At 55.2% G+C, this 24,366-nt stretch overlaps 1 protein-coding gene across 1 annotated transcript in view; it reads left to right on the top strand.

Annotated features, from left to right (window-relative positions):
* Positions 1-5,452: 5,452 nt before the first annotated feature.
* Positions 5,453-24,366, top strand: part of RHBDL3 (rhomboid like 3) — a 57,245-nt gene continuing 38,331 nt past the window's right edge. The window contains exons 1-2 of the mRNA XM_004608563.3: positions 5,453-5,957; positions 7,429-7,452. Coding sequence (XP_004608620.2) covers positions 5,847-5,957; positions 7,429-7,452 — 135 coding nt within the window. The 5' untranslated portion in view covers positions 5,453-5,846. The remainder of the gene's footprint in view (positions 5,958-7,428; positions 7,453-24,366) is intronic.

Below are 24,366 nucleotides of genomic sequence, written 5' to 3' on the forward strand. Positions count from 1 at the left end.
TGCCCCAAGCATCCTACTAGAAAACTTGAAAACACTCAAGCGTGTGTTTTTTTTTTTGGGGGGGGGCGGGGTCACACCCAGCAATGCTCAGGGGTTACTCCTGGCTTTGCACTTAGGAATTACTCCCAGCGGTGCTTGGGGGACCATATGGGATGCTGGGGATTGAACCCGGGTTGGCCCCTTGCAAGGCAAATGTGCTACCCGCTGTGCTATCGCTCCAGCCCCTCAAGGGTGTTTTTAACTCAAGGCTGGAGAAATAAGATAGTTCAGTGGGTAAGGCTCTTGCCTTGCATGTGACAGACCTGAGTTTGATCCCTGGCATCCCATATGGTCCCCTAAGCCTTGCAAGGAGAGATCCCTGAGCACAGCCTTGCAGGCCCAAAACAAAATCAAAAATAAAAGTCAAGAGTTAGGAACTTTTTTTTTATGTGGGGGGAGGAATTTTTTGGGGGGGCCACCCCCGCTGCTTATTCTTGGCTCTACACTAACAGATCACTCCTGGTGGGTCTCAGGGGACCAATTGGGGTGCCGGGCAAGGATCGAACCCAGGTCAGTCACATGCAAGCATCCGCTGTATTATCTCTCCAGTTCCCTCGAGAGTTAGAGACTGTTTTTTTTTTTGTTTGTTTGTTTGTTTGTTTTTGCTTTTTTGGGTCACACCCGGAGATGCACAGAGGTTACTCCTGGCTTTGCACTCAGGAATTACCCCTGGCGGTACTCAGGGGACCACATGGGATACTGGGAATTGAACCCAGGTCGGCCACGTGCAAGGCAAACACCCTACCCGCTGTGCTATTGCTCCAGCCCCAGAAACTGTCTTATTTTTATTTTATCTTTTGGGCCATACCCAGCAGTGCTCAGGGCTTACTCCTGGCTCTACACTTAGGGATGACTCCTGGCAGGGCTCTGGTGACCTTAGTGAGTGCTGGAGGTCAAACCCAGTACTGTGCGCAAGGCAAGTACTTTATGTGTCATACTACCCAAGTCCCCCCCCCCCCCCCCCCGCCTCCACACATACACCTTTATTCTCTTTTGTTTGGTTTTGGTTGGGGGCCATACCTCACAGTGCTGAGAGGCTACTCTCAACAGTGCTCCATGGACCATGTTGTACCAGGAATGAAACTCGGGGTTTCTGCATACAAAGCACGCTCTCCAGTCCCTGGAGCCATCTCTCCTTTAGTCTTTAGTCTCACTGCTACCCCAATGGTCTCTTCTCTGAACCACCTCCCACGTCCCTCTCTCCGGCGATTATAGCACAGCCCCAAAGGGATTTTTATTTGTATTTTTTGGATCTACACCTGGTGATACTCAGGGTTTACTCCTGACTCTGAGTTCAGGGATCACTCCTCCAGGCCTTGGGGGACCCTATGTGGTACTGGGAATCAATAACCCGGGTCTGGATTGGCCTTGTGCTAGATAAGTACCCTTCCTGCTACACTATCTCTCTAGCCCCAGCCCAGAGGGATTTCAAAAAATATTCCTGTCCTGCTGACAACCCTTCCATGGCTCCCCATTGCCCGTAGGATAGAGTCCAAACTCTTCTCGTGAACCTTCCCATCCCGATCAGGCTGGCCTCTGCACTGAGCACCAGGCTCGACTCTCCAGCCACATGCCTCGCTGCCTGACCGTTGCCCATGCTCTTCTCTCTAACGCAGAAGGCCTCCCCTCAGCCTCCCCACTTTGGTTCTGGAGGTACATGGTTTTGTGGGGAGGGGACTTCCTGGTCAGGCTGGAGGCTCAGAGCCACTTTTGGCTCTACTTGGCCTGGTGACGCCAACCAGACAGGTCTGTGCTCACTGCCCCCTGGGTCCAGCCGCCTCCCTACCCTACCAGGGTTGCTAAGGGAACCATAGGGCCTGTCTTATGCAAGATATGAGATTTAGCTCTTGGAACCCTCTCCACAGCCCCGAGACAAATTCCTTCCTTGGATCCACAAGGATCCCTTCCTTGAACTTCCCTGGCATTTACCCCTCACACACACCACACACACACACACACACACACACACACACACACACACACACACACACATACACACACACAGGGTTTTTGAGGTCCGGACAGATAGCTCAAAGGGCTGAACTCATGCTTTGCATTTGGGAGACTTGGGCTCCATCCCCTGCCCTGCACGGTCCTTCCTGCATTGCTGGGAATGACCCCTAAGTACCATGCTGGGAGCGGCGGCACAAAAACAAAAAGAAAGTTCCCAGAGATCCGGTCTGGATCCTATTCATCTCTGTGTTTCCCAGTTTAATCTCAGCACTGCGTAAATGTTTAGGAAAAATGGAACTGAGCTGCCGATGTTCCTTCCAAACAGGAGATGACGATGAGGGTGTCCCTGGGCTAGAGAGGCAGCAGATTTTCAAAGGTAGCTGGACCCAGAATGTCGCTGGGTATGTTGAGAGAGTCAGCCCCATCTCTGAGTCCTTTCCTAGGCTGGAAACTCCTTCCCCCATTTTCCTGGAAACTCCTTCCCCCATTTTCCTAGATTATTTTTTGTGTTTAGAGGTGGGGGTGTGTGTGGAAGGAGGAGCCATGGATTGAGCCCAGGACCTCACACATGCAAGGCAGGTGTTCTTCCACTGAGCCACATCCCTGGCCCTTCTATCCACTTTTTTTTTTAGATTCTTGGGTCACACCTGGGATGCACAGGGGTCACTCCTGGCTCTGCACTCAGGAATTACGCCTGGTGGTGCTCAGGGGACCATCTGGGATGCTGGGAATAGAACCTGGGTCGGCCTCTTGCAAAGCAAACGCCCTACCTGCTGTGCTATCGCTCCAGCCCCCCTCCTACCCATTTTTTGTATTTTTGGGGTGGGGTTGAGGGGCCACACTTGGGCATGTTCAGGGCTTACTTCTGACTCTATGCACAGGGATCACTCCTGGTGGTGCCTGAGGGACAATCTGTGGTGCTGGGGAATCAAACCCGAACTGGCTGCATGCAAAGCAAGCTCCCTACCCACTGTACTATCTCTCTGGCCCTCTTTCCTTTCCTCCTGTCCCCAAGATGCCTGTGTCACATCGGCAAGGTGGCTGGGGTGGGATTGCTATGTGGCCCGTGACACTGACCCAGGGTCCCATGCAGCTTCTTGTCCTTTGAGCTCTCCACAAAGGAGCCAGTTTCTCTTCTGTCCCCTAAAGACTGTTTTCAAAATCACACCCTTGCAGACAGTTTTATTTACAAGGAAATCTTGGCAGGATCTTGACTTGTTAGTAGAGTAGGGATGGGGGATGGTGATGAGAAACAAAAATAGTTGAAATGATCACACTTTCTGAAAGCGAGACGAAAATTGGTGTCTGTGGCAAACTCAATTAGAGCTGAGTTAATTTCCTTCTCTGTGTTTAAGGGGAAGAGTCACAGCTGGGTGAGATGGTCCCGGGTTGGATCTGGGTTTATGTCTGCTCTCTGAAGATCAGCGCCTTCCCTGCTACTTTCACTAGGGGGAAAGAGCCTCTATTCTGAAAGGGAAAAAGAGGAGTGCAAGGGAGCACGTCGGTGGAGGAAGAGTATGGGAAAGATCCTACAGCCCTGCTTTGGTCCAGGGACTGTCTGTCTGCTGGCCCAGGAATGAATGAGTCCAACCTGGTCTCCGTGGACAGGCTGAGGCCCTTTGCAGGCAGGCTGCTTGGGGATCACTCTAATGTGGAGACACACCGCCCTGGGGACAGGGCTTCGAGGAAGGGAGTGAGGGGGAAAAAAAAATCTATCTTGCCGGGATCATCTTGCTCTTGGCTCCGAGTTCCCTTTTTTGGGGGGTGGGGGTGGGGTGGCACAATCTGCAATAATCAGGGATCACTGCCAGGTACTGAGGGTGGGTCGCGTGCTAGGCGAGCGCCCGACCCTGCTACGAGCTCTAGGCGCGTCTAACTTAACTCTTTTTTTTTTTTTTTTTTTTTTTTTTTTTTTTTAATATCAACTTGATTTTTATTCTTTAACAAATCCAAAAAAATTTTTCCTCTGAAAGATCTTTGGATATTTTCTTTATCTAAGTCTTTTTTAAATTTTAAAACAGTTTTTTAATTTAGGTGTATGTACCTGGAAGTATGATATAACATTTTACAGTACAAACTATGTACCAAGTGTACTGGAGGTTAGATTTTTGTTTTTTTTTTTTTTTAATTTATTTATTTTTAATTAGAGAATCACCGTGAGGGTACAGTTACAGATTTATACACTTCTGTGCTCACACTTCCCTCATACAAAGTTTGGGAACCCATCCCTTCACCAGTGCCCATTCTCCACCACCCGTAAACCCAGTGTCCCTCCCACCCTCCCCAATCCCATCTCCCCCCCACCCCACCCTGCCACTGTGGCAAGGCATTCCCTTCTGCTTTCTCTCTCTAATTAGCTGTTGTGGTTTGCAACAAAGGTGTTGAGTGGCCGCTGTGCTCAGTCTCTAGCCCTCATTCAGCCCGCAACTCCCTTCCCCCACATGGCCTTCGACTGCAATGTAGTTGGTGATCGCTTCTCTGAGTTGACCTTTCCCCGGAACGTGAGGCCAGCCTACCACTGCTGGGAATATATCCCAGAGAATCAAAAAAGTACAATCGAAACAACATCTGCACATGTATGTTCATCGCAGCACTGTTTACAATAGCCAGAATCTGGAAAAAACCCGAATGCCCCAGAACGGATGACTGGTTGAGGAAACTTTGGTACATCTATACAATGGAATACTATGCAGCTGTTAGAAAAAAGGAGGTCAAGAATTTTGTAGTTAAGTGGATGGGCATGAAAAGTTTCATGCTGAGTGAAATGAGTCAGAAAGAGAGAGACAGACATAGAAAGATTGCACTCATCTATGGTATATAGAATAACAGAGTGGGAGACTAACACCCAAGAACTGTAGAAATAAGTACCAGGAGGTTGACTCCATGGCTTCGAGGCTGGTCTAACTTAACTCTTGCTCTAAGTTTCTCTACCGCCCTCTCGCCGTTGGGGCGCTTCGCTGGGTTTTATCAATTCGGTCAAACGAAGCCAGACTCCAAGTACTGGAAAGGCAAGATTGATGGTCTGGGGTCCGGGACTCCCCTATCTCGCTCACCCCCTTCCCTAAAGGTCTAGGTCTCCCCCGGGGGGGACCGGGGGCCTTACACCATCTGACCCCCAAAGTGAAGCGAGACAGAAGGGTGATGCGGGCGAGGGAAGCCCCCGTTCTCCCGGCATCCCGTTCCCAATTCACTGCCAGTTAACCCCGACGTGGCCAACTTGGTGAGCACCTCGCCTCCGCCTTAGTCACGCACCGCCGCCCCCCAGGGCTCACGAAGCGGGCGGGTCCAGAGAAGTGGCCGCCGCAGCCCCACCCGCAGCCCAGTGCGGGGCGCCGAGCCGGGCGCGGGCGGGGAGGTCGGGGGACCCGCCGCGTCCCCGCCCGCCGCGCCGCAGCCCTCCCCTGCCCGCGGCCGCGCCGCGCTGGCCGCCTGGGCCCGGGTGGTGGCGCCCGGGGTGGGGGTGGCGGGGCCCGGCGGTCCCCCCGCAGCCCCGCCCCCGCCTGCGCGCCGCCCCCGAGGAGTCCGCGGGGAGGAGGAGACTCGGGCGCAGAGCGGGGGCCGCGGGAAGCGGGAAGGAGCGCGGGGAGGCGCGGGGCCGGGGCCGGCCCAAGGGCGCCCTCGCCTCGGAGCCGGGCGAGGGAGGCGAGCGCGAAGTTTGGCGGCGGCGGCCGGGCCGGGCGTCCCGGGGTCGCGAGCGGCGGGGCCATGGGGGCGCGCACGGGCGGCGGGGCGGGCGCGGAGGCGGCTCGGTGCGCGCGGAGCCCCCCGAGCGGCGCGGCGGCCGCGGCGCAAAGTTAGCCCGGCGCCCCGGGACGAGCCCCGCAGCCGCCCGCCGCCCCCGGACCCGCCGCGGCATGGGCGAGCACCCCAGCCCGGGCCCCGCAGTGGCCGCCTGCGCCGAGGCCGAGCGCATCGAGGTGCTGGAACCCGAAGCCGACGAGCGGCCGCCCGCGGCGCCCGAGGACGTGAGTGCCCCCTCCCCCGCCCGGGCAAACTTTCTGGGGGGCGCCGTCGGGGGAGTCGCCCTCACCCCTCCCCATCTCGCCCCCGGCGGGGCAACTTGGAGGTTTCAAGGTGACGCGGGAGCGCCCCGGATTGGCCGGGTCCCCGCGGGCGGGCGGGAGGGGGCGGAGGGACCGGGCTCCCCAAAATGCGCGCGCGTGTACGCGCCGCCCCCCCAACCCCGGCCCCCCTCGCCTCTCGGGCTCCCGCGCCTTCCCTGCGGGACGCGGCCCCGCCGCTGCCCTCGCTGGTGCAGTGCCCGGGACGCGGCGTTTTCCCGCAGAGGCGATCGCGTCACCGCCGGGGGGCCCCCTCCCCTCCCCCTCGCGACCCGCGGGCTCCCGAGCGCGGGGACGGGGCAGGCGCCGCAGAGCCCCCCGGAACCCGCGGCGCAGAGCGCTTCGGCCACCCCCTTCCCCGCTCTCGGATTAGCTCGCGCCTGGCACCTGCTCTGGCCGCACGGATGGGGATCGGGGCTGGCCCCGCCGCCAGGACCCGGGCCCGGGCGGGAGAGGAGCGCCGGGGGCGGGCTTGCCCCCAGAGGGGGCTCGGGAACCCCGAACTGAGTCGGTGCCAGCGCTGGTCCCCCGGGAGAGCACTAGGGGGAGGGGGGCCGCCCCAGAGGGCTTCCCTGCCATCTGCCGCTCGAGTCTTCCCTACTCTCCCTCCCCTGGCCCCCCGCCCCCAGGGGCTCGCATTGGGCAGAGCTGGGAACTGGAGTTTCTTGAGCTTCTCCCGGGTCCACCTGCAAATAGAGGTGAACACTGGGCGGGGAGATGGAAGAGAAGCCACGACCCCAGCCTGCCGAACCGATGGCGGAAAATCTGGATGAGGCTAGGGGCTGGGGGTGACCATCTCTCCACCCCTCTCACACCCAGGGTTAAGTCTCTCATTTCCGGCCCCCCCAGCTGCGGCCGCGTCTCTTTCCCACCACTTGGACACGATCTCGCATTGGGTGGGCTTCCGTGCCTCCGGGAGCCCCCTCCTCCCAAACTGCGCACGAAATGTTAGCCCTTAAGCAGGGAGGAGTTTTCCTGAGTAGGGGGCCCTTACTCCCGCGGGTGGAGTCGCGCGGGGAGTACAGACCCAGACGTGGGAGCCGTGAGCCTGCAAACTGGAGGCGGGGTCGCCATGGGGGGGGCCCTTGAATCGAGAGGTGGGTACTTTAGCAAGGGGCTGGCACCACCTTTGTCCTGCTCATCCCGGCTGGCCGGCCTGTCCCAGGAGACGCACCCTCTCCTGTCTGCCTCTTCTGGGTCCCCTCCTTTTCCTGGGTGCAGACTCACTGAGGGAGCGCTTCCCGGCTGTCCAGTCTGGGCAGCGGCAGGCCAGAGACTCTGTTTGGACAAGGAGGGGGCTACGGAGGTTTGGTCATAAGTGTGTGTTTCTTTCTCTCCTCTTCCTCCTCTCCTGCATGGCCTCCCTCTCTGCCAGCACTGGAAAGTCCTGTTCGATCAGGTATGTGAGCGGTTAAATCGCCCCCTCTGCTCCCCGCCCTCCCCGCACCGGCTCCCTGCTTGCGTGGGCTTCCCGAACTCTCTGCGCTCCTGAGACAGTGACGTGGGCTAGGGGTGGGGCTTGGTGCATCTGAGACTGAGCGCGCTGCTCGCCAGCTCTCTGAAGGAAGCCGAAGGAAGCCGGCTCCCCTGAGAGCGCCTCCCTTCTCTCCTCCCCACCTCCCTTCCCCAAAGCCGGCCACATACCCTGTGGTAACTGGGCCATACCAGATGGAAAAGCAGGGGGCGGGGGCGCGGGGGGTACATCTCTCTAAGTTCAGAGAGCTCAAGCTTGTGGGCAGGGGTGGACAAGGGGCCGGGGTTCACAACCCCACTTTTTTTCTACCTCCACCTTGGCGATCCACAGTTCCCACCACAGTCCCATCTCTGCCATCCTTGGAAGGTGTCTCTTGCTGAGAGCTCCTTTGAAAGCTGATTTAGTTGAATCTTGCAGCCAAGGGAGCAAGCCCCGGTAGATGGAAAGCTGGCCGGGGGCTGTCTGCAGTGCTTGGAACAGAGGTGCTGGGAAGGGAACCCAGCCTTCCAGCTTCCACCCCTGGAGACAGCCACTTGACCTTCAGCCAGGAAATGACTCTCTTTTTGCTGGGTAAACGCCGCGTGCATTTCCTGCTCCCTCTCAGACCTCGGAGCAGAAGAAGGCTGAGGCTGTCAAGTTGTACAGGGGATGTGGGGATGGGAGTGGCAGGGGAGCAGGAGGGGGGTTGGGGGAGCGATGCAGATAATAGTCAGGCCCCTCTGACCCAATCTGAGGGGGTCTCTCAAACTGAGATCATCATTGTCACTCCAGGATCAGAGCACTTACTACTTTCTGCATCACTTCCCCCCTTGCTGGGGGGAAGGCTGAAATAAAGCTGGGAAAGTGCCTCGGACCCAATCAGGTGCTTGCTGGCATGGATGAAGATGGAAAGGTTTGGTGGGGGAGGTTTGCACTGGGCTGCTCCTGTGTGACAGTGACCTCTAGGTGACCTAGAGGTGACATAGGTTGCAGGGAGGACAGAGACCTGCCAGAAGCCTGTTGCAGGGAGGGTACACCAGCCCCTTCATGTGGAGGCTCCCATTAAGAATGGAAAGGGAAGATGAGTGAGCTGGAGTGCCTGTTGCATGCAGGAGGCCCTAGATTTGATCCCAGGCTCCACAGGGTCAGCCCCAGCACTGCTGGGAGTGGCCCTGAGCACAGCTGCATGTGGCCCCCAAACCAAACACAAGCAAAGAAATAGATGAGAGGAGCATCTGTCTCAGGCCATGGGAGAGCTGCAGGGGGCTCATACCGGAACCGATGGGCCGCTGGGTCGTGCTCCTCCATAGTATTCTGCGATGAGAGGCTGAACCCAGAAGGAAAGAGCCCTCGGGATGGAAGAGGTTGGCAGGAACAATGGTTTTGGTTTCAGACGAGCTGGATTTGAGGAGCTGAGTGTCGATGCCCCAAGTGGTACCGAAGTCCAGTGGCTGGAAGGGCATGGCTGGGCTGGACCACGGGGGCTAGGTATTGGGCGGGGGGGGGGGGGGGCGGGCATTGTCTGCATTGAGGCAGGCTCTGTTATGGTTTGGGGCTCGTAGCCAGGTCCCTGTGCCACTGTGGTTGCAGACCTGTCCCTGGGCTCCTGGGTGCCACCCACTCTCCCCCTGGCTCCCAAGGGTGCAGCAGCTGCTGGCCTGCCACCGTGAGGCAGGAGGGAGCTGCCTGCTGCCACTGAACCCGCCACCAGCAAGCTGCCAGCCCTTCGCACCTCCTGCCGGATTTAGCATCGGAGCCTGGAACAAAGTGTATGCTTCTCTTTCCCTCTGTCTGTGGCAGACTTCCTCGTTTGGTGAATTTCTTTTGCCAATCCCTATGTGTGTTTACGTTTTAAAACAAACTGTGGGTGAACGGGGGAGGAACTTTGACTAGGAATATTTTAGAACTGGAGGTAGCAGAGAAAATGTGTGGCACATAATATTAGTGGATAGTCTACAAAATTCCAGTTTCTTTCCCTGGAGGGAGGTCCTGGGTGGTACCCAGAGCACTCCCCCTGCTTCACGGAAGACCCCCACCCCCACCCCCACAGAACTTGTCCAGGCAGACAAATTCATTCTAAGAATGGAAGTCCTTTTTTTTTGTTTTTTCGGCTTTTTGGGTCACACCCAGCGATGCACAGGAGTTACTCCTGGCTCTACACTCAGGAATGACTCCTGGCAGTGCTCAGGGGACTATATGGGATGCTGGGAATTGAACCTGGGTCGGCCGCATGCAAGGCAAACACCCTACCCGCTGTGCTATCGCTCCAGCCCCTGGAAGTCCTTTTAAAGCTTTAGACAGTTTTTTTTTCTCACAGTAAATTCTGCTTGGGAGCTACTCCCCTCTGTCAGGCATGAGGAGTGTGCATGAGGAACCCACTCTGGTTCTTGCTACGTGTTTTGTGATGCTTTTGGGTTTGAGTTTGGTTTAGGGGCCACACCCAGTGGTGCTCAGGGGGGTCCTCCCAGCTCAGTGTTCAGGTTGCTCCCAGCAGTGCCTGGGCTGGGGGAAACATGAGGTGTCCTGGGGTCCCTCAGGTCAAGCACGCACTTTAGCCCTTTGAGCCATCTCCCTGGCCTGTCTCTGTGTTGAAGGAGAGCTGCTTCTGAGCAGTGCTTGACCTCCGGCAGATTCCAGTCCCTCGGCTTTGGTTCCCCTCCTGCCTTTTGGCCAGCCTGGATCCGTGCCCTGGCAGTGAAGTGGTGGTGGGAAGCTTTGCCCGTGTAAGGAGGCAGCAATGATGCTTTCTCCTTGGGCCGGGCTGGAGCCAGACCCCCTGGTCTATGCCTTGCCATTGGGTGGAGGGATCTCTGACCCAAGATAGAGCCAACTTTTCTCCCAGCCTGGTGACCCCTTAACTAAAGGGCCAGGATGACTTTGGTGGGATGGAAGCTGAAGGGAGCAGGAGGTGGTGGGAGCTCAGTGACTTCGAATTTGAGCTACCCCCTCATCCCCATCCCCTCTAGCATTCTGGGCTGCTTCTGCTCTGTTTCATTATGGGGTGCAGCATGCTGTCTCCCACACCCTCATCCACTTCTTCCCCCTGAGTTCCTAAAGTTACAGCAGGAAGGAAGCCTAAAGTTGGAGGTCGTTATTTCAACCCCAGATGTTCCACTTGTTTGTGTCCTATATTTAACTTCTTGGCGGAACTCTCTTTTCACATCCTTGACATCATCATAATTTTCCTTGATAGTAGGCTTTTGTTTGGGGGTCATTCTTAGCAGTGTTCAGAGGCTACTTCTAGGACAATGCTAGGACGTTGCTCCCCGAGGTGCTCAGGGCAGCGTGTGGTACTGGGGGTTGAACCCAGGGCTCCCTCATGCAAAGCCTGTGCTCCAGTCTTTTGAGCCATCACCCTAGCCCCCGAAATACCAGGTTTTTTTAGTTCCCCAAATACTAATGTTTTTATTTATTTATTTATTTATTGCTTTTTGGGTCACACTCAGCGATGCACAGGGGTTACTCCTGGCTCATGCACTCAGGAATTACTCCTGGCGGTGCTTGGGTGACCATATGGGATGCTGGGAATCAAACCCGGGTCGGCCGCGTGCAAGGCAAACGCCCTACCCACTGTGCTATCTCTCCAGCCCCCTGTTTTTATTTATTTTTTAAGCTACCCCAAGACTCTTTTTATTTTTTAATTTAAATTATTTATTTATTTATTTATTTATTTTGAACCACACCCAGGGATGTTCAGGACGTGCTCCTGGCTCTGCACTCAGGGATCGCTCCTGGCGGGGCCCAGGGGGCCATATGGGATGCTGGTGATTAAACCTGGGTTAGCTGCATGCAAGGCATGTGCCCCACCCGCTGTACTATTGCTTCAGCCCTAACCTATTTTTACTCTATGATATTGTATCTTATTTTCCTGTAGCTAAGTCTGCTGGGCTTTTTCTTCATAATCTTTTTATTGCTTCAGATCGCAGACAGTTTTCATCCCTCTTCAGAGCTCATAAATATGGGCCTCTATTTCATATTACTTTTTCCAATATTAAAAAACATCATCCAGCCCACTTGACCCGAGCATTGCTGCAGAAACCATGCCCCCCCCCAAATTAAAGAATCATCGAGGTCCAGGGAGAGGCTCAAAGTATTGGAGTGCGTGCTTTGCACACACAAGGCCCTGAGTTGTATCCCTGGTCCCTGTGGTCCCCTCCAAATGTCACTGGGCATAGACCTGTTGGTCCCTGAGTGCCACTAAGCCACGCAGTTCTGCATCACCAGACCTGAGCCACCAAGCTGCCAGGGCTGAGTATCACCCTGCAACACTGCTGGGGAGACCCCCAGCCCCCAGATTTTTCTAGATCTTTGTCCCTTTTGAATTTTATTCCTATACAGTTACAGTACTGGTGTGGGAGCAAAACTCCAGCGGTGCTCGGAGGCTACTTCCAGTTCAGTGCTTGGGGCAGACAGACCTGGGTGGGGCTTACGGGACCACTCGTGGCTGGGGAGGTGCTCCAGTTCTCTGTACCCTGGAGTGCTCAGGGCTGTCCCTGATGATGTAAGGGGGGCTATGTGGTGCCAGGGATTAAACCCAGGTTGATCGCATAGGAGACATGCACCTTAACCCCAGTCCTCTCTTTGCTCCCACCCCTCGCCCCCATTCTGATACTGTTGTACAAGTGACCCCAGAAGGTTTTGCAGAATGAGTAAAGAGGACAAGATGTTTTAATCTGTTCACAACCCAGATCCTGGAGTGGCTGTAGTCCCTAGGAGCTCATGATGTATGTGTGTGTGTGTGTGTGTGTGTGTATGTGTATGTGTGATGCTCAGGACTTGCTCCAGGAAAACCTACAGGGATGCAGTTGTGCATGGTGGGTTGTGTTTGTGTGTACTGACGTGTCAGGCAGCAGTGAGCTGACTCTCTGTTCTCACAGGCGGTGGCCAGGGAACAAAGAGTTAACTCAGTGAGCCAGGAGGTCACTGGGCGAGGTGAGGGGTAGGGAAGCTGGCCTGCAGGAGAGGGAATGACCCTGGAGGTACCCCATGAGAGGAGAGGGCTTGTCTCTGCGCCACCCTCTCTGCCGCCACTCTCTGGGACAGAAGACATTTATTTATTTGGAGGGAGGGGGAGGTGGATCCACACCTGGCAGTGCTCAGTGTAGGCTAGTCCTGGCTCTGTGCTCAGGGGTCACTGGCAGACAGGGAATGTGCAGGTGCCAGGAATCCAACCTTATGCAAGCGCCTTAGCCCCTGTGTTATCTCTCTGGCCCTGGTTTTGTAGGTGGCTGCTTACTAATCCATTTAGTGGTATCAGAACATCTTCTCAGTTCCTAAACCCCTTGAAGCCAGCAAACAGGACCACAAATGAGGTGAGCTACAGAAGCAAGTAAAATTTAAAAAAAAAAACAACAACAAAGATCCCTGGGGCCAGAGCGATGGCACAGAGCAGTAGTATAGCAGGTAGGGTGCCGGTGACTTGCAGGAGGCAGACACAGGTTCAATCCCTGGTGCCTAGCATCCCGCATGGTCCCCCAGCACCACCAGGAGTAATCCCTGAGTGCAGAACCAGGAGTAGCCCCTGAGCATCACTTGGTGTGCCCCCAACCCAAGCCCCATTCCCCATTCCTTCACCACTGCCCAAGGAAAGGTAAGAGACTTAGAGGAAGAGGCAGAAAACTCCTTTGGGCTAACCAGTGGCTTTCTTCTCCTTAGCCCAGACAAGGAAGAAGTGGCTTGGAGAGGTCACCCACTGCCACCCCCGTGCCCTGGATCCCAAAGGGTCCCTGGTTGCTTCTTCCCAGCAAAATTCACTCTTTTTGATCCGACAGTCCCCTGGTTGTCTGAGATGTGTGCTTTGATTTCATCTCCACAGCAGTCTTGGGAGCTACAGATGTTGCCCCCATCCTCCAGATGAGGTCATCGAGGGCTCAAGAGCTAACCTGGCCCCAACCCCAGCCCTGAACCTAGGTTTCCCTCGCTCCATCTCTGGTGTTCTGTTACAGCGGCACACCCAGGCTACCTTAGCTGGAGCCTGGTTATGATTGTGATAAGATAGTCAAGATTCAAGTGCTGACCTCCTGGGCATCGCCCAGTGTAGCCCTGCCTGGTGGGCCCCAGCACTCCTGGGGAGATTGCTCCTCAAAAAGAAGCCTCCAGGGGCTGGAGCAATAGCACAGCTGGTAGAGCATTTGCCTTGCATGCGGCCGACCCGGGTTCAATTCCCAGCATCCCATATGGTCCCCTGAGCACCGCCAGGAGTAATTCCTGAGTGCAGAGCCAGGAGTAACTCCCGTGCATCGCCAGGTGTGACCCAAAAAGCAAAAAGAAAAAAAAAAAAGTCTCCGAAGCAGTTCTTTAAAGGAGCCGGCAGGCGTGCAAAGGAAAGGAGCACATGCTTTACATGCAGGGAATCCTGGGTTCTAGACCCAGCACCACATGATCCTCTGAGCAAATACAGCTGGAGTGACCCTGTTTTGTGGCCAAAACACAAAACTAAGGGGGGGGTGATGAAAAGATGGGATTGCTTTCCTGCTAGGAGATGAGTAGTATTGGAACCGCTCTGGGGGTGTTTGGGCAATGCAAGTTCCCAGTGGAAAGGGGCAAAGGGAGAAAATCAAGTTACTTTAATGCTTCCTTTCCCTTTGCTCATTTGAGTTTAAAAGCAATTGTGGTTTGTTCAAAGACCAGGACTCTGCTCCAAATCTCTGCTCATCAAGCATCAAACAATGTTTTCTTTGTATGTTTGTTTTTGGTCCACATGGGCTGTGCTCAGGGCTTACTCCTGGCTCTGTGCTCAAGGATCACTTCTGACAATGCTTGGAAGAACCATGTGCAGTGCTGGGAATCAAATCTGGGTCAGTCACTTTCTTAATTTAAATTTTTTTAAAAGTTTTTGGGCCACACCTGACAAAGCTCAGAGGTTACTCCTAGTTCTGCATTCAGGAATTTCTCCTGAATGGTGGTGCTGAGGGAACCATATGGGATCACTGTATCATTGTCATCCCATTGTTCATCAATTTACTCAAGCGGGCACCAGTAATATCTCTATTACACTCAGCCCTGAGGTTTTAGCAGCCTCTCCTTACTCGTCTTTCCCAACCATTAGAGGCTCTTTCAGGGTCAGGGGAATGAAACCTAATATGGGATGCTAAAAAAAAAAAAAAGAAGAAGAAGAAGAAGCATCATATGGGATCTCCAGTTGGCCATATGCAAGGCAAATGCCCTACCCACTGTATTATCTCTCCAGCCTTGGGTCAGTCATGTTTAAAGCACACACCCCAACTGCTGTACTATCTCCCCAGCTCCTCTGAAGGCAGTTTTAAGGGTGAGATGGAAAATGGTTTTCCCAGCTAAAGAAGATTCAGGCCCACAGAGAGCTGTGTCACTTCTGGGATCTTTGCACCAGAGGCCAGCACTCCACGCCATGAGACATCATTGCCATATCATGATTGTACTCAAGAAGAAACAAGAAGGGGCTGGAGCAATAGTACAGTGAGTAGGGCATTTGCCTTGCATGTGGCTGACCCAGGTTCGATCCCCGGCATTCCCTATGACCATATGGTCCCCTGAGCACTGCCAGGAGTGATTCCCGAGTGTAGACTCAGGAGTAACCTCTGAGCATTGTTGGGTGTGCCCCAAAAAGCCAAAAGAAGACACAACAAGAAATAAATCTATAGACCTTGCACTTAATACATACCTTATACACACATGAAATGAAAGGAAGGAAAGCAGGATGGAAGGCAGGGAGGGAGGGACGGAGGGAGGGAAATGGTTTTCCCACCTGGTAGCCCATCCTGGGTTAAGTGGGTTTCAAGTCTCACATCTGCCCAGACCCAACATTTGACTGTGGGACCTTGTGACACCTCCCTGGAGTTCAGGAGAAGACGTGGAGTGGGACTATCAAAAATATAACCTGAGGGGCTGGAGCGATAGCACAGCGGGTAGGGCGTTTGCCTTGCATGCGGTCGACCCGGGTTCGAATCCCAGCATCCCATATGGTCCCCTGAGCACCGCCAGGAGTAATTCCTGAGTGCAGAGCCAGGAGTAACCTCTGTGCATCGCCGGGTGTGACCCAAAAAAGCAAAAAAAATTATATATATATATATATATATATATATATATATATATATATATATATATACATAAAACCTGAGGGGCCAGAGAGATACACGGTGGGTAAAGCTCTTACCTTGTACACAGTCGACCTAAGTTTGATCCCTGGCATCCCGTATGATCCCCCAAGTACTGCCAGGAGTAGTTCCTGAGCATAGAGCCAGGAGTAACCCTTGAGCATTGTCGGGTGTGGACCAAAACAACAATAACAACAACAACAAAATAATATAACCTGAAATGATAGTGGGAGAAAAAGCCTAGGGGACAAATATAAGGCAGTAACTTCTGGGTGTATTACCCATATGGAATTACAAATATTAGAAATGAAAAATTCCTCCATCCCTCTCAGAGAGCCCGGCAAGATACTGAGAGTATTGCACCCGCAGGCAGGGCCTGACAAGCTACCCGTGGCGTATTGGATATGCCAAAAACAGTAACAATAAGTCTCACAATGAGAGATGTTACTGGTGCCCGCTTGAGCAAATCGATGAGCAACGGGATGACAGTGACAGTGACAGCAACAGAAATGAAAAATAAACTCAACCATATAAAAATTTTACTGAAGTAAAGCAATATACAGAGGAAGGGTTTACTTCATAAAACAGGTGAGGTCCAGCATTCCTGGAACGGCCCTGCAGGCCCCTCAGCAGGGTAACCCAGATTATTGCAGGGCCTAAGCAGCCCCTGATTCTCAGATCCCTCTGTGAACTGTTGGCCGTGGTGGCAAAGAATCCCTGTGAGCTTTTGGGGGTAGGGAATATCCCTGGCACGCTCAGGGATTACTCCTGGCTCTGCATTCGGGAATCACTCCTGGCAGTGTTCAGGGGTCCGTATGGTCCTAGGGAACGCCGGGGATCGAACCTGGGTCAGTCCTCCACACTGTACTATGGTTCCGGCCTCTGTGTCTCTCTCCTCTCTCCCTCTCCTGTCAGGCTGACAGACATCCGCTTGCTTCCTTGAAGCCCTGAGGAGGCCACACGTCTGCCTCAGCCCTGCGGTGCTGCTCCGTGGGCCCGCCAGGTTCTCTCTCCCGCCTGCCTCAGCTCTCATCACTCAGCTGCCAGGAGTAACGCCCTTCCCGCAGGTGCCCATGAGACAGTGAGGGGTTACGGATAGCACCTGGCCCAGTACCCGGTGAACACATGACAAATAGGCCTCTGCTTGTCAGGTTACAAGAATCTCAAGGAGTTAACACTTTCAAATTAGCCTCCGGCGTGTCAGAGTTCTAAATCTGAGTCAGAGTTCGGATCCCGACCCGGGCTTCCTTTCACCCTTTGAACTGACATCCGAAGGGCGGGAGCTGGAAAATCACATTCCTACTCAGCATTCCAGAGAGAGAAAAGAGCCCTACTCACTGCACTATCTCCCCGGCCCCTACTCTCAGATTCTTTTCTGATGGAAACCTGACAGTCGAAGGGCCAGGGCAGCGTTGCAGGGTCCCCCAACTGTTCCAGGCTCAGGAGAGGTACTAAGTATCTCTGATACAGAGCAGTGCCCAGGCCCCACTGCCGAACTGGAACCAGGCCCAGCAACCCCTCTGCGCTCTGGGTTCTACCTTCACTTTCCAGGGCTGAAGGAACTGGGAACCCCCCACCAGCCTGGACTCCAAAGCTGCCTCTTTTCTCTCTAGAATGCTGAGGAGGAATGTGATTCAATCCCCAGCACCACATATGTTCCCAAAGCACCTCCAGGAGTGACCCCTGAGCACACACAGAGCCAGGAGTGATCCCTGAGCACAGAACCAGGAGTGGTCCCTGAGCACCTCCAGGAGTGATCCCTGAGCACAGAGCCAGGAGTAAGCCCTGAGCACAGAGCCAGGAGTAAGCCCTGAGCACCCTGGGTGTGTTCCAGAAACCAAAAGATTAAAAAAAATACACCTTTTGAGAGTAAAATGAGTGTCTACTTTGCACAGGCGTGTCAATGGACTCAGGGCCACCGTTTAGCAGATATGCACGGTGCTGTCTCTCCTCAAAGGGGAGCTGAGGCTCCAGGGGGCAGGGCTGACCCAAAGACCCAGAACACACAGGATCCCTCACTGAGGGGCCGCTCCTGGGTGTCCCCAGACCTCTGGATAGAATGGGACAGAGCCTCCTTGACACCTTGACCCTGCTTGCACCACTTCAGCCACAGGCCTGCCCCCTCCCCCCTCCCTTTAGCTCTCTCTAGTCCCTTCATTGTTAGACCATGGTATGTATTTTTACTTATTTGTGGGGGAGCGGGAGTGTTGGGAAGTGGGGTTGGGCCATACCCAGTGCTGCTTAGAGGTCACTCCTGGCTCTGCACTCAGGAATCGCTCCTGGTGGGTTTGGGGGACCGTATGGGAAGCTGGGGATCGAACCTGGGTCAGCAGAATGCAAGGCGAATGCCCCACCTGCTGTTCCGTCCCTTGGGGTCTCAGCCCTCTCTGCTCTCCCATTAAACCAGAGAGATCTGAACTAAGGAGGCTGGAGGATGGGGCATGCACCTGGCATGCAGAGAACCCCGGTTTGCCCTCTGCCACGGCATGACCTCTGAGTGCATCCCAGGTGGCCTCTGAGTGTACGGCCCAGCTGGCCCCCAGCACCTCCGGGGTGCCCTTTCCCACCAGCAGTAATCAGGAGACCCTTGTCCAGGAGAAGCATCAGGGGATGGGTTTAGGCCGGGGAAGGGATGAGACAGATGTCAGGCCCTCCCCCTCGCTGCCCGCACCCCCCCTTGCTCTCCCTGCTTGCTGCTCCCCTGGGGTTTCTGACTCCTGACTGTGCTCAGACTCTGGGTGGCCGCCAGCGGGGCCTGCATGAGTCAGCGCGGGCATTACATCTGCTCCTGGGGACCCAGGGGGGTCTGCCTCTGAGTCATCAGCCCTAGCCACCCCCTCAGAGTCTGGGCACCTCCAAGGCCCCTGGAGGGGGGGTCTGGGGGAGGAGCAGCATCTTGCAGGGGGTCCTGCCGGGAGGACAGGGCCTGGCCTGATAGGGGCACCCTCCACTCCAGCTTTCTGCCCTCCCCGGGGCTCATGGCAGCATTCTCCTGTCCTCACTCTGAGGTGTCTGAGGACCGGGCAGTTTCCTGGACCCTTGCCAGTTGTCCAGCAGCTCCGCCTGGATTCGGGCCAGGAGACTGGCTTCTCTGCCCAGGCCAGAGCGCTGCAGCTCCTGGACTCTCCCTGCCAGCCCCGCATCCTTGCTCTGGAGACAGGCCTGGGCTTCTGGAAATAGCCTGGAGAAGGATGCGCACCCTCCCCACAAATGGAGCACGGGCCCTGTCCCCGGGAATCGCCGTGACTAAAGCCTGGCCAGTGGCTAGCTGAGGCCGGCCCTGGCCAGCTCCCAGGGAACCCCAGAGAAACTGGACATAGGAGGAACAAGAACCTGGATTTTATGAATAGGTTTCTATTTTTTTTTTTTTTTGCGGGGGGGATGGGGGGGAGTTGGGCCACACCCAACAGTTCTCAGGGATTGCTCCTGGTGGCCTTGGGGCACCATATCAGGTGCCAAGTCAGAGTCAGATTGAACCTGGGTCAGCTACATGCAAGGCAAATACCCTCTCCGCTATACTATCACTCCAGGCCCCAGAAACCGGTCTCTTCTCTCCCCAGGGAGCCTTGGGGTCTTTTTATTTACTTATTTATTTATATATTTTAATGGGGGTGGTCATTTGAACTCTTCAGTGGCCACACTAGAAGTATTCAGGACTTACTCCTGGCTCTGTGCTCAGGGATCACTCTTAGCGGTGGTCAGGGATTAAATATGTGGTGCCAGGGATTAAACTAGGTATGCAAGACAAGTCCCCTACCTGCTGTACTATTGCTCCTGCCACAGGCCTGAGGTCTTAGAAGATTCTCTCCCTCAGCTTGGGCCAGGACGAATGTGAATGTGCTCTATTCTCCTAACATGGAGTGTCTCTGAGCTGCCCCTTCGTTCTGGGGTCACTTTAACTGTTCAATGAGATTAATCACACCTTCTGGTGTGAGTCTCAAGTATTTGGGGAAGTATTTTTGAATGGAGGTAGAGGAGCATCAGGGCTGTGATGGGAGGTGAGGTTTTGAATTTTCACTCTAAGGCTAATCAGCGTCCTCATTTGCAAGAAACGGCCTGGAAGAGAAAACTGCAGCTTCCTCCCAGAACCTTGCCTCTTTGACCTCAGCAGCTGCAGACCTGGACCTAATTGACGGGCTGTAAATATCCCTGAATGGGTGAATGGGCCCAGTTCCCTGGTGGGCTCCAGCATGGGGCAGCTCTGCTTAGCCCCCTGGGTATCTGGATTAATTCTGCCCAGAAGCCAGATAATGATGCAAGGATCAGCAGCTGAGGCCTGCACCCCCCCTCGCCCCCCCATGCCCCCCCAACACACACACTCCAAGCAGAGAGGGACAGTCAGCTACATCATCCCCTGGCCCCAACAGGCAGGCCTTGGGGTCATTTCTCACAGTTCACACTGCTGTGGAAGAGCTGGGGAAGGGACCTTTCTTAAATTCCACATGCATCTGGATGTGTTCCCTGGCAGATCCAGGAAAGAAAAGAAAGAGAGAAAGAGAGAGAGAGAGAAAGAAAGAAAGAAAGAAAGAAAGAAAGAAAGAAAGAAAGAAAGAAAGAAAGAAAGAAAGAAAAGAAAGAAAGAAAGAAAGAAAGAAAGAAAAAGAAGAAGAAGGAAGGAAGGAAGGAAGGAAGGAAGGAAGGAAGGAAGGAAGGAAGGAAGGGAGAGAGAAAGAAAGAAAAAGAAAGAAAGAAAGAAAGAAAGAAAGAAAGAAAGAAAGAAAGAAAGAAAGAAAGAAAGAAAGAAAGAAAGAAAGAGAGAAGAAGAAGAAGGAAGGAAGGAAGGAAGGAAGGAAGGAAGGAAGGAAGGAAGGAAGGGAGAGAGAGAGAGAGAAAGAAAGAAAGAAAGAAAGAAAGAGAAAGAAAGAAAGAAAGAAAGAAAGAAAGAAAGAAAGAAAGAAAGAAAGAAAGAAAGAAAGAAAGGAAGGAAGGAAGGAAGGGAAGGAATAAAGAAAGGGAAGGAATAAAGAAAGAAAGGAAATAAAAGAAAAAAGAAAGAAAAAGTAGAGCCATTGCCTTGTACAAATGAGACCCTAAGTTGGTCCTGCCCCATGATTCCAACCTTTGACCTTCCAGCCCAAGAAATTTCCCCCATGATGGCACTTCAGAGTCCTTGAAAGTGTCTCCTCTTTTTCCCACCAAGGGCCAGGGTCCTTCGAGATCAAGAGTAGGGAGAAGATTGTCCTGCGAGAGAAAATTCAAACACAGGACGTGGGGAGCAGGCCAGGCCATGCAGACGGTGCAGATCACACGTGCATGATAGATGGCGAGTAGGTTTGCTCCTTGCTGCTGGGCCACTGCGGGTCGGACCTGAGGCCAGGCCTAGCGGGCTGGACTGCAGCGGGCGGAGGGCTGCCGTGGCCTTGTCTGGTGGCGCCGCTGTCCTGAGTGCTGAGCAGGCGGCAGCTCCGGGAGCCCCGAGTTCCTCCACCCGTGAGGCCCGTCACGTGTCCCCCACTCACGCTCCGACGGGCTCTGGGATCCCGAAGACTCGAGCTGTGCCGGAGGTCCAGGGGCAAAGGGTCAACTTCCTTGAGAGCTTGTGCCGCTCGCCAGGCGAAGGCCTGCGGCTGCTTCCCACCCGCCACTGAAGGGGTGCCAGATGGGGGAAGTTACTCTATGCTGGACGCCGGCATTTTTCCCGAACAGTGTTCCTTGGAGTGTAGCCGTGAAAGATCAGCTAACTCTGATCGAAGATCAAGGGAGTTTGGGAAATGCTGGACTGAACCAAAGCAGACAGGTTTCTTGGTCGTCTGACCTTGAAAACCCTTAGCAGGGTTCTACGTACCAGGCCTTTCCAAAGGGCTTCTGAGTGTGCAGGAACCCCTGAGCTTGGGGTGAGCTTGTGGGCAGTGTGGGATTAGTTTGGGGTTTTCGTGACCTTGAGCTAGTTTTTTTGATTTTCTGTCCCGTTTCCCTGTCTGTAAAATGAGTGATTCCCAGCACAGAGTGGATCCTTAGTAAATGGTTTCTCTGTTTTTTTTGTTTGTTTGTTTTGTTTGTTTAGGTCACATTCAACCATGCTCAGGACTTACTCCAGGCTCAGTGCTCAGAGATCACTCTGGTAGTGCTCGGGGGATCCTATGTGATACTGGGGATTGATTCTACCAGGGCTAGCTGTGTGCAGTACAGTCACCTTTCCTGCTATGCTATCGCTTTGGCCCCTATATTTTTGGGGGTCCACACCTGGAGATACTCAGGGAGTTGCTTCTCATACTGTGCTCAGGAATTACTCTTGGAGGGGCTGGAGCAATAGCACAGCGAGTAGGGCATTTGCTTTGCACACAGCTGACCCGGGTTCGATTCCCAGCATCCCATATGGTCCCCTGAGGCCCGGGCTCTGCATGTGGGGGCCCTGGTTCGCTCCCACACATACACAGAGCCCCACTTGTAGCATTTGAGCACTGTTAGGTGAGACCCCAGCCCCCCCTCACACACACACACACACACACACACACACACACACACACACACACAAAGCGGGGAGGGGATCAGACACTGTTTATACTCCTGGCCTCACACAGGATGGGGCGGCCTGAGGAAGGCCCTCCTGGAAGCATCCCAGAAATGTGGTCCCTCAGGTCCTTGGGGTGGCACTGTGCAGAAGAGCAGTGCATCTGATAGCCAGAGGGGGGCGCTGCTGAGCGACAGCGACCCCCACCCCACCCCTCCTCCCACCCCCAGCCCTCCAACCTCCGAAAGCCCGGAGGGGCAGTGGAACCTACTGGCCTTCTTGGCCTTCTTCTCAGCTCTCCCCGCACCCCTCCTGGCACGCTGCCGCGTCCTGCTCCCCACTTTTCCATCGGCTCTGCCGGCCAGGCTGCAGAAGAGGGGCTGCCCCGGGCCTTTTCCTCCGCAGCCGCACTCGCACAGGGCGTGTTTCTCTGGGCCCCCCCTCGCAGCCCCTCCACCTCCGCCAGGAGTGTCTGTCTCCCGTCCTGTGATTGTTGGGGGGCACGGGGGCAGCAGGATGGGCGGAATGAGCATGAGGTGCCCGCAGGAGAGACGGGGCACCGGGTCCTTCCAGAATTCTCCTTCTCACTCCTTGCCCCGGTGAAGGGAGGGGATGGGGCCCTGCGTGGCGGGACAATACTGAGGGCATTTGCTGTGACCAGAATTCATAGGTGCCCGGCGGGGACCTGGGCGGGGAGCCGGGTGGGAGGCGGTACTGATCGGGGCAGGGCCCAGGCTCGGGGAAGCTCGTGACCTGGAGGATTAAAGCAGGCGTGGGGGGATTAGCGGCCCTCCTTTCTGCCCAGCTCTTTTCAAGCCCCAGGAAGGGGGGAGGGGCGTGGCCAGCCCCTCGCTCTGCTCCTCCCCCCTCTGCTGCCCGCATTCTCCATGGGGCCTGAATGTGGACTTGAGTGTGGCCGCCCCAGTTCCCCAGACAGCTGGGGGGACGCGCCCCACCCCCCTGGCTCCCGGCTCCCCGCAGGGCCCCTGCCGGTGGTCCATTCACAGCCCTATTCCCTGGCAGCCCCCGCCCCCAATTAGCCCCTGTCAGGCTGCCTTGAAGCTTCCCCCCACTGGCCAGAATCTTCCTGAAAGAGCCCCTCTGCCCGCAGAGAGTGAGCCCCGGGCTCGGGGCAGCCGGCCGGGCCTCTGCACATTGTGCCGCAGCAAATTAATTGCGTTTGTCAGGTCTTTCCCTAAAAGGCAGCATTATCGAGATCTACCCACCCCAGACCCCTACCTGGCCCCGGAGAATGACCCAGGGTAGGACAGACCCAGGGCAGGACAGAAGTATGCCCCCCCCCACACTCAAGCCTACAACTGCTACAGAAGTGCCCCCCCCAGGAGGCCAGAGGCATTCTCGCAGTGGGGGGTTGAGGCTTTGCTGCTGTGCCCCTCCTCGCGGGGCACAGGGCACCAACTTTGCTTTCCAGATGAGACTGGATGCCAGGTGCTGTTTCCCCTACAAGACAGAGCTGGTCCCCATGCAGACAGTGGTTTTCTTCCTGTTGCTGATACTTGAGAGATTCTCACTTCCTCCTTGACCTGTCTCCCCTCTACATGCAGCTTCCTCTCTCTCTCTCTCTCTCTCTCTCTCTCTCTCTCCCTCTCTCTCTGTGTCTCTCTCTCTCTCCTTTCTCTACCTCCCTCTCTTTTTTCCTCCTCTCTCTCCCTCCCTCCCTCTCTCTCTCTCCCTCTTTTCCTCTCTCTCCCTCTCTTTTCCTCCTATCTCTCTCTCCTCTCTCTCTCCTCTCTCTCTCTGTCTCTGTCTCTCTCTGTCTCTCTGTCTCTGTCTGTCTCTCTCTCTCTCCTCTCTCTCTCTCTCTTTCTCTCTCTCTCCCCCCCACCCTTCCTGGGCCCTGGGCTGCTGAGGGACTGAGGCGGCAGCCCCTTCCCTGCCTCTCCCTCCCGGCCACTCATCCCAGAGGCCTCATTATGAGGGTAGCGATGACCCCCCATTGTCAGGCCTGTCTGGCCCTGGCATGAAAGGTAGCGTTTTGGCAGAGAAGGGCAGCTCGGCCGGGTTCCAACTCATTCTCTGCAGTCTGGAGCCTGTAATGCGCTTGGGGCAGGACTGGCAGCCCTGGGTGGGGGCGGGGGCTGAGGAGCCACAGGGCAGCCCCTGTCACTAGGACAACAGCGGGGAGCCCTGGAGGCGGCAGCGAGGAGAGGGAGCAGGTGGCTCTTTGTCTGGGCTGGAAGAAGGGAGAGAGAGCCCCTCGCAGGAGAGCAGCCCCTCGGCCAGGGAGGCCATTCCCGGGAGAGATGGGGGGCAAGGGGGCTGGTTGGTGCAGGGACCCAAAGGGATGGTGACCACTGCTCTGCTCACTCGGCTTCC

The sequence above is a fragment of the Sorex araneus genome, chromosome 3, assembly GCF_027595985.1.
Source record: "Sorex araneus isolate mSorAra2 chromosome 3, mSorAra2.pri, whole genome shotgun sequence".
NCBI classification, from domain to species: Eukaryota; Metazoa; Chordata; class Mammalia; order Eulipotyphla; family Soricidae; genus Sorex; species Sorex araneus.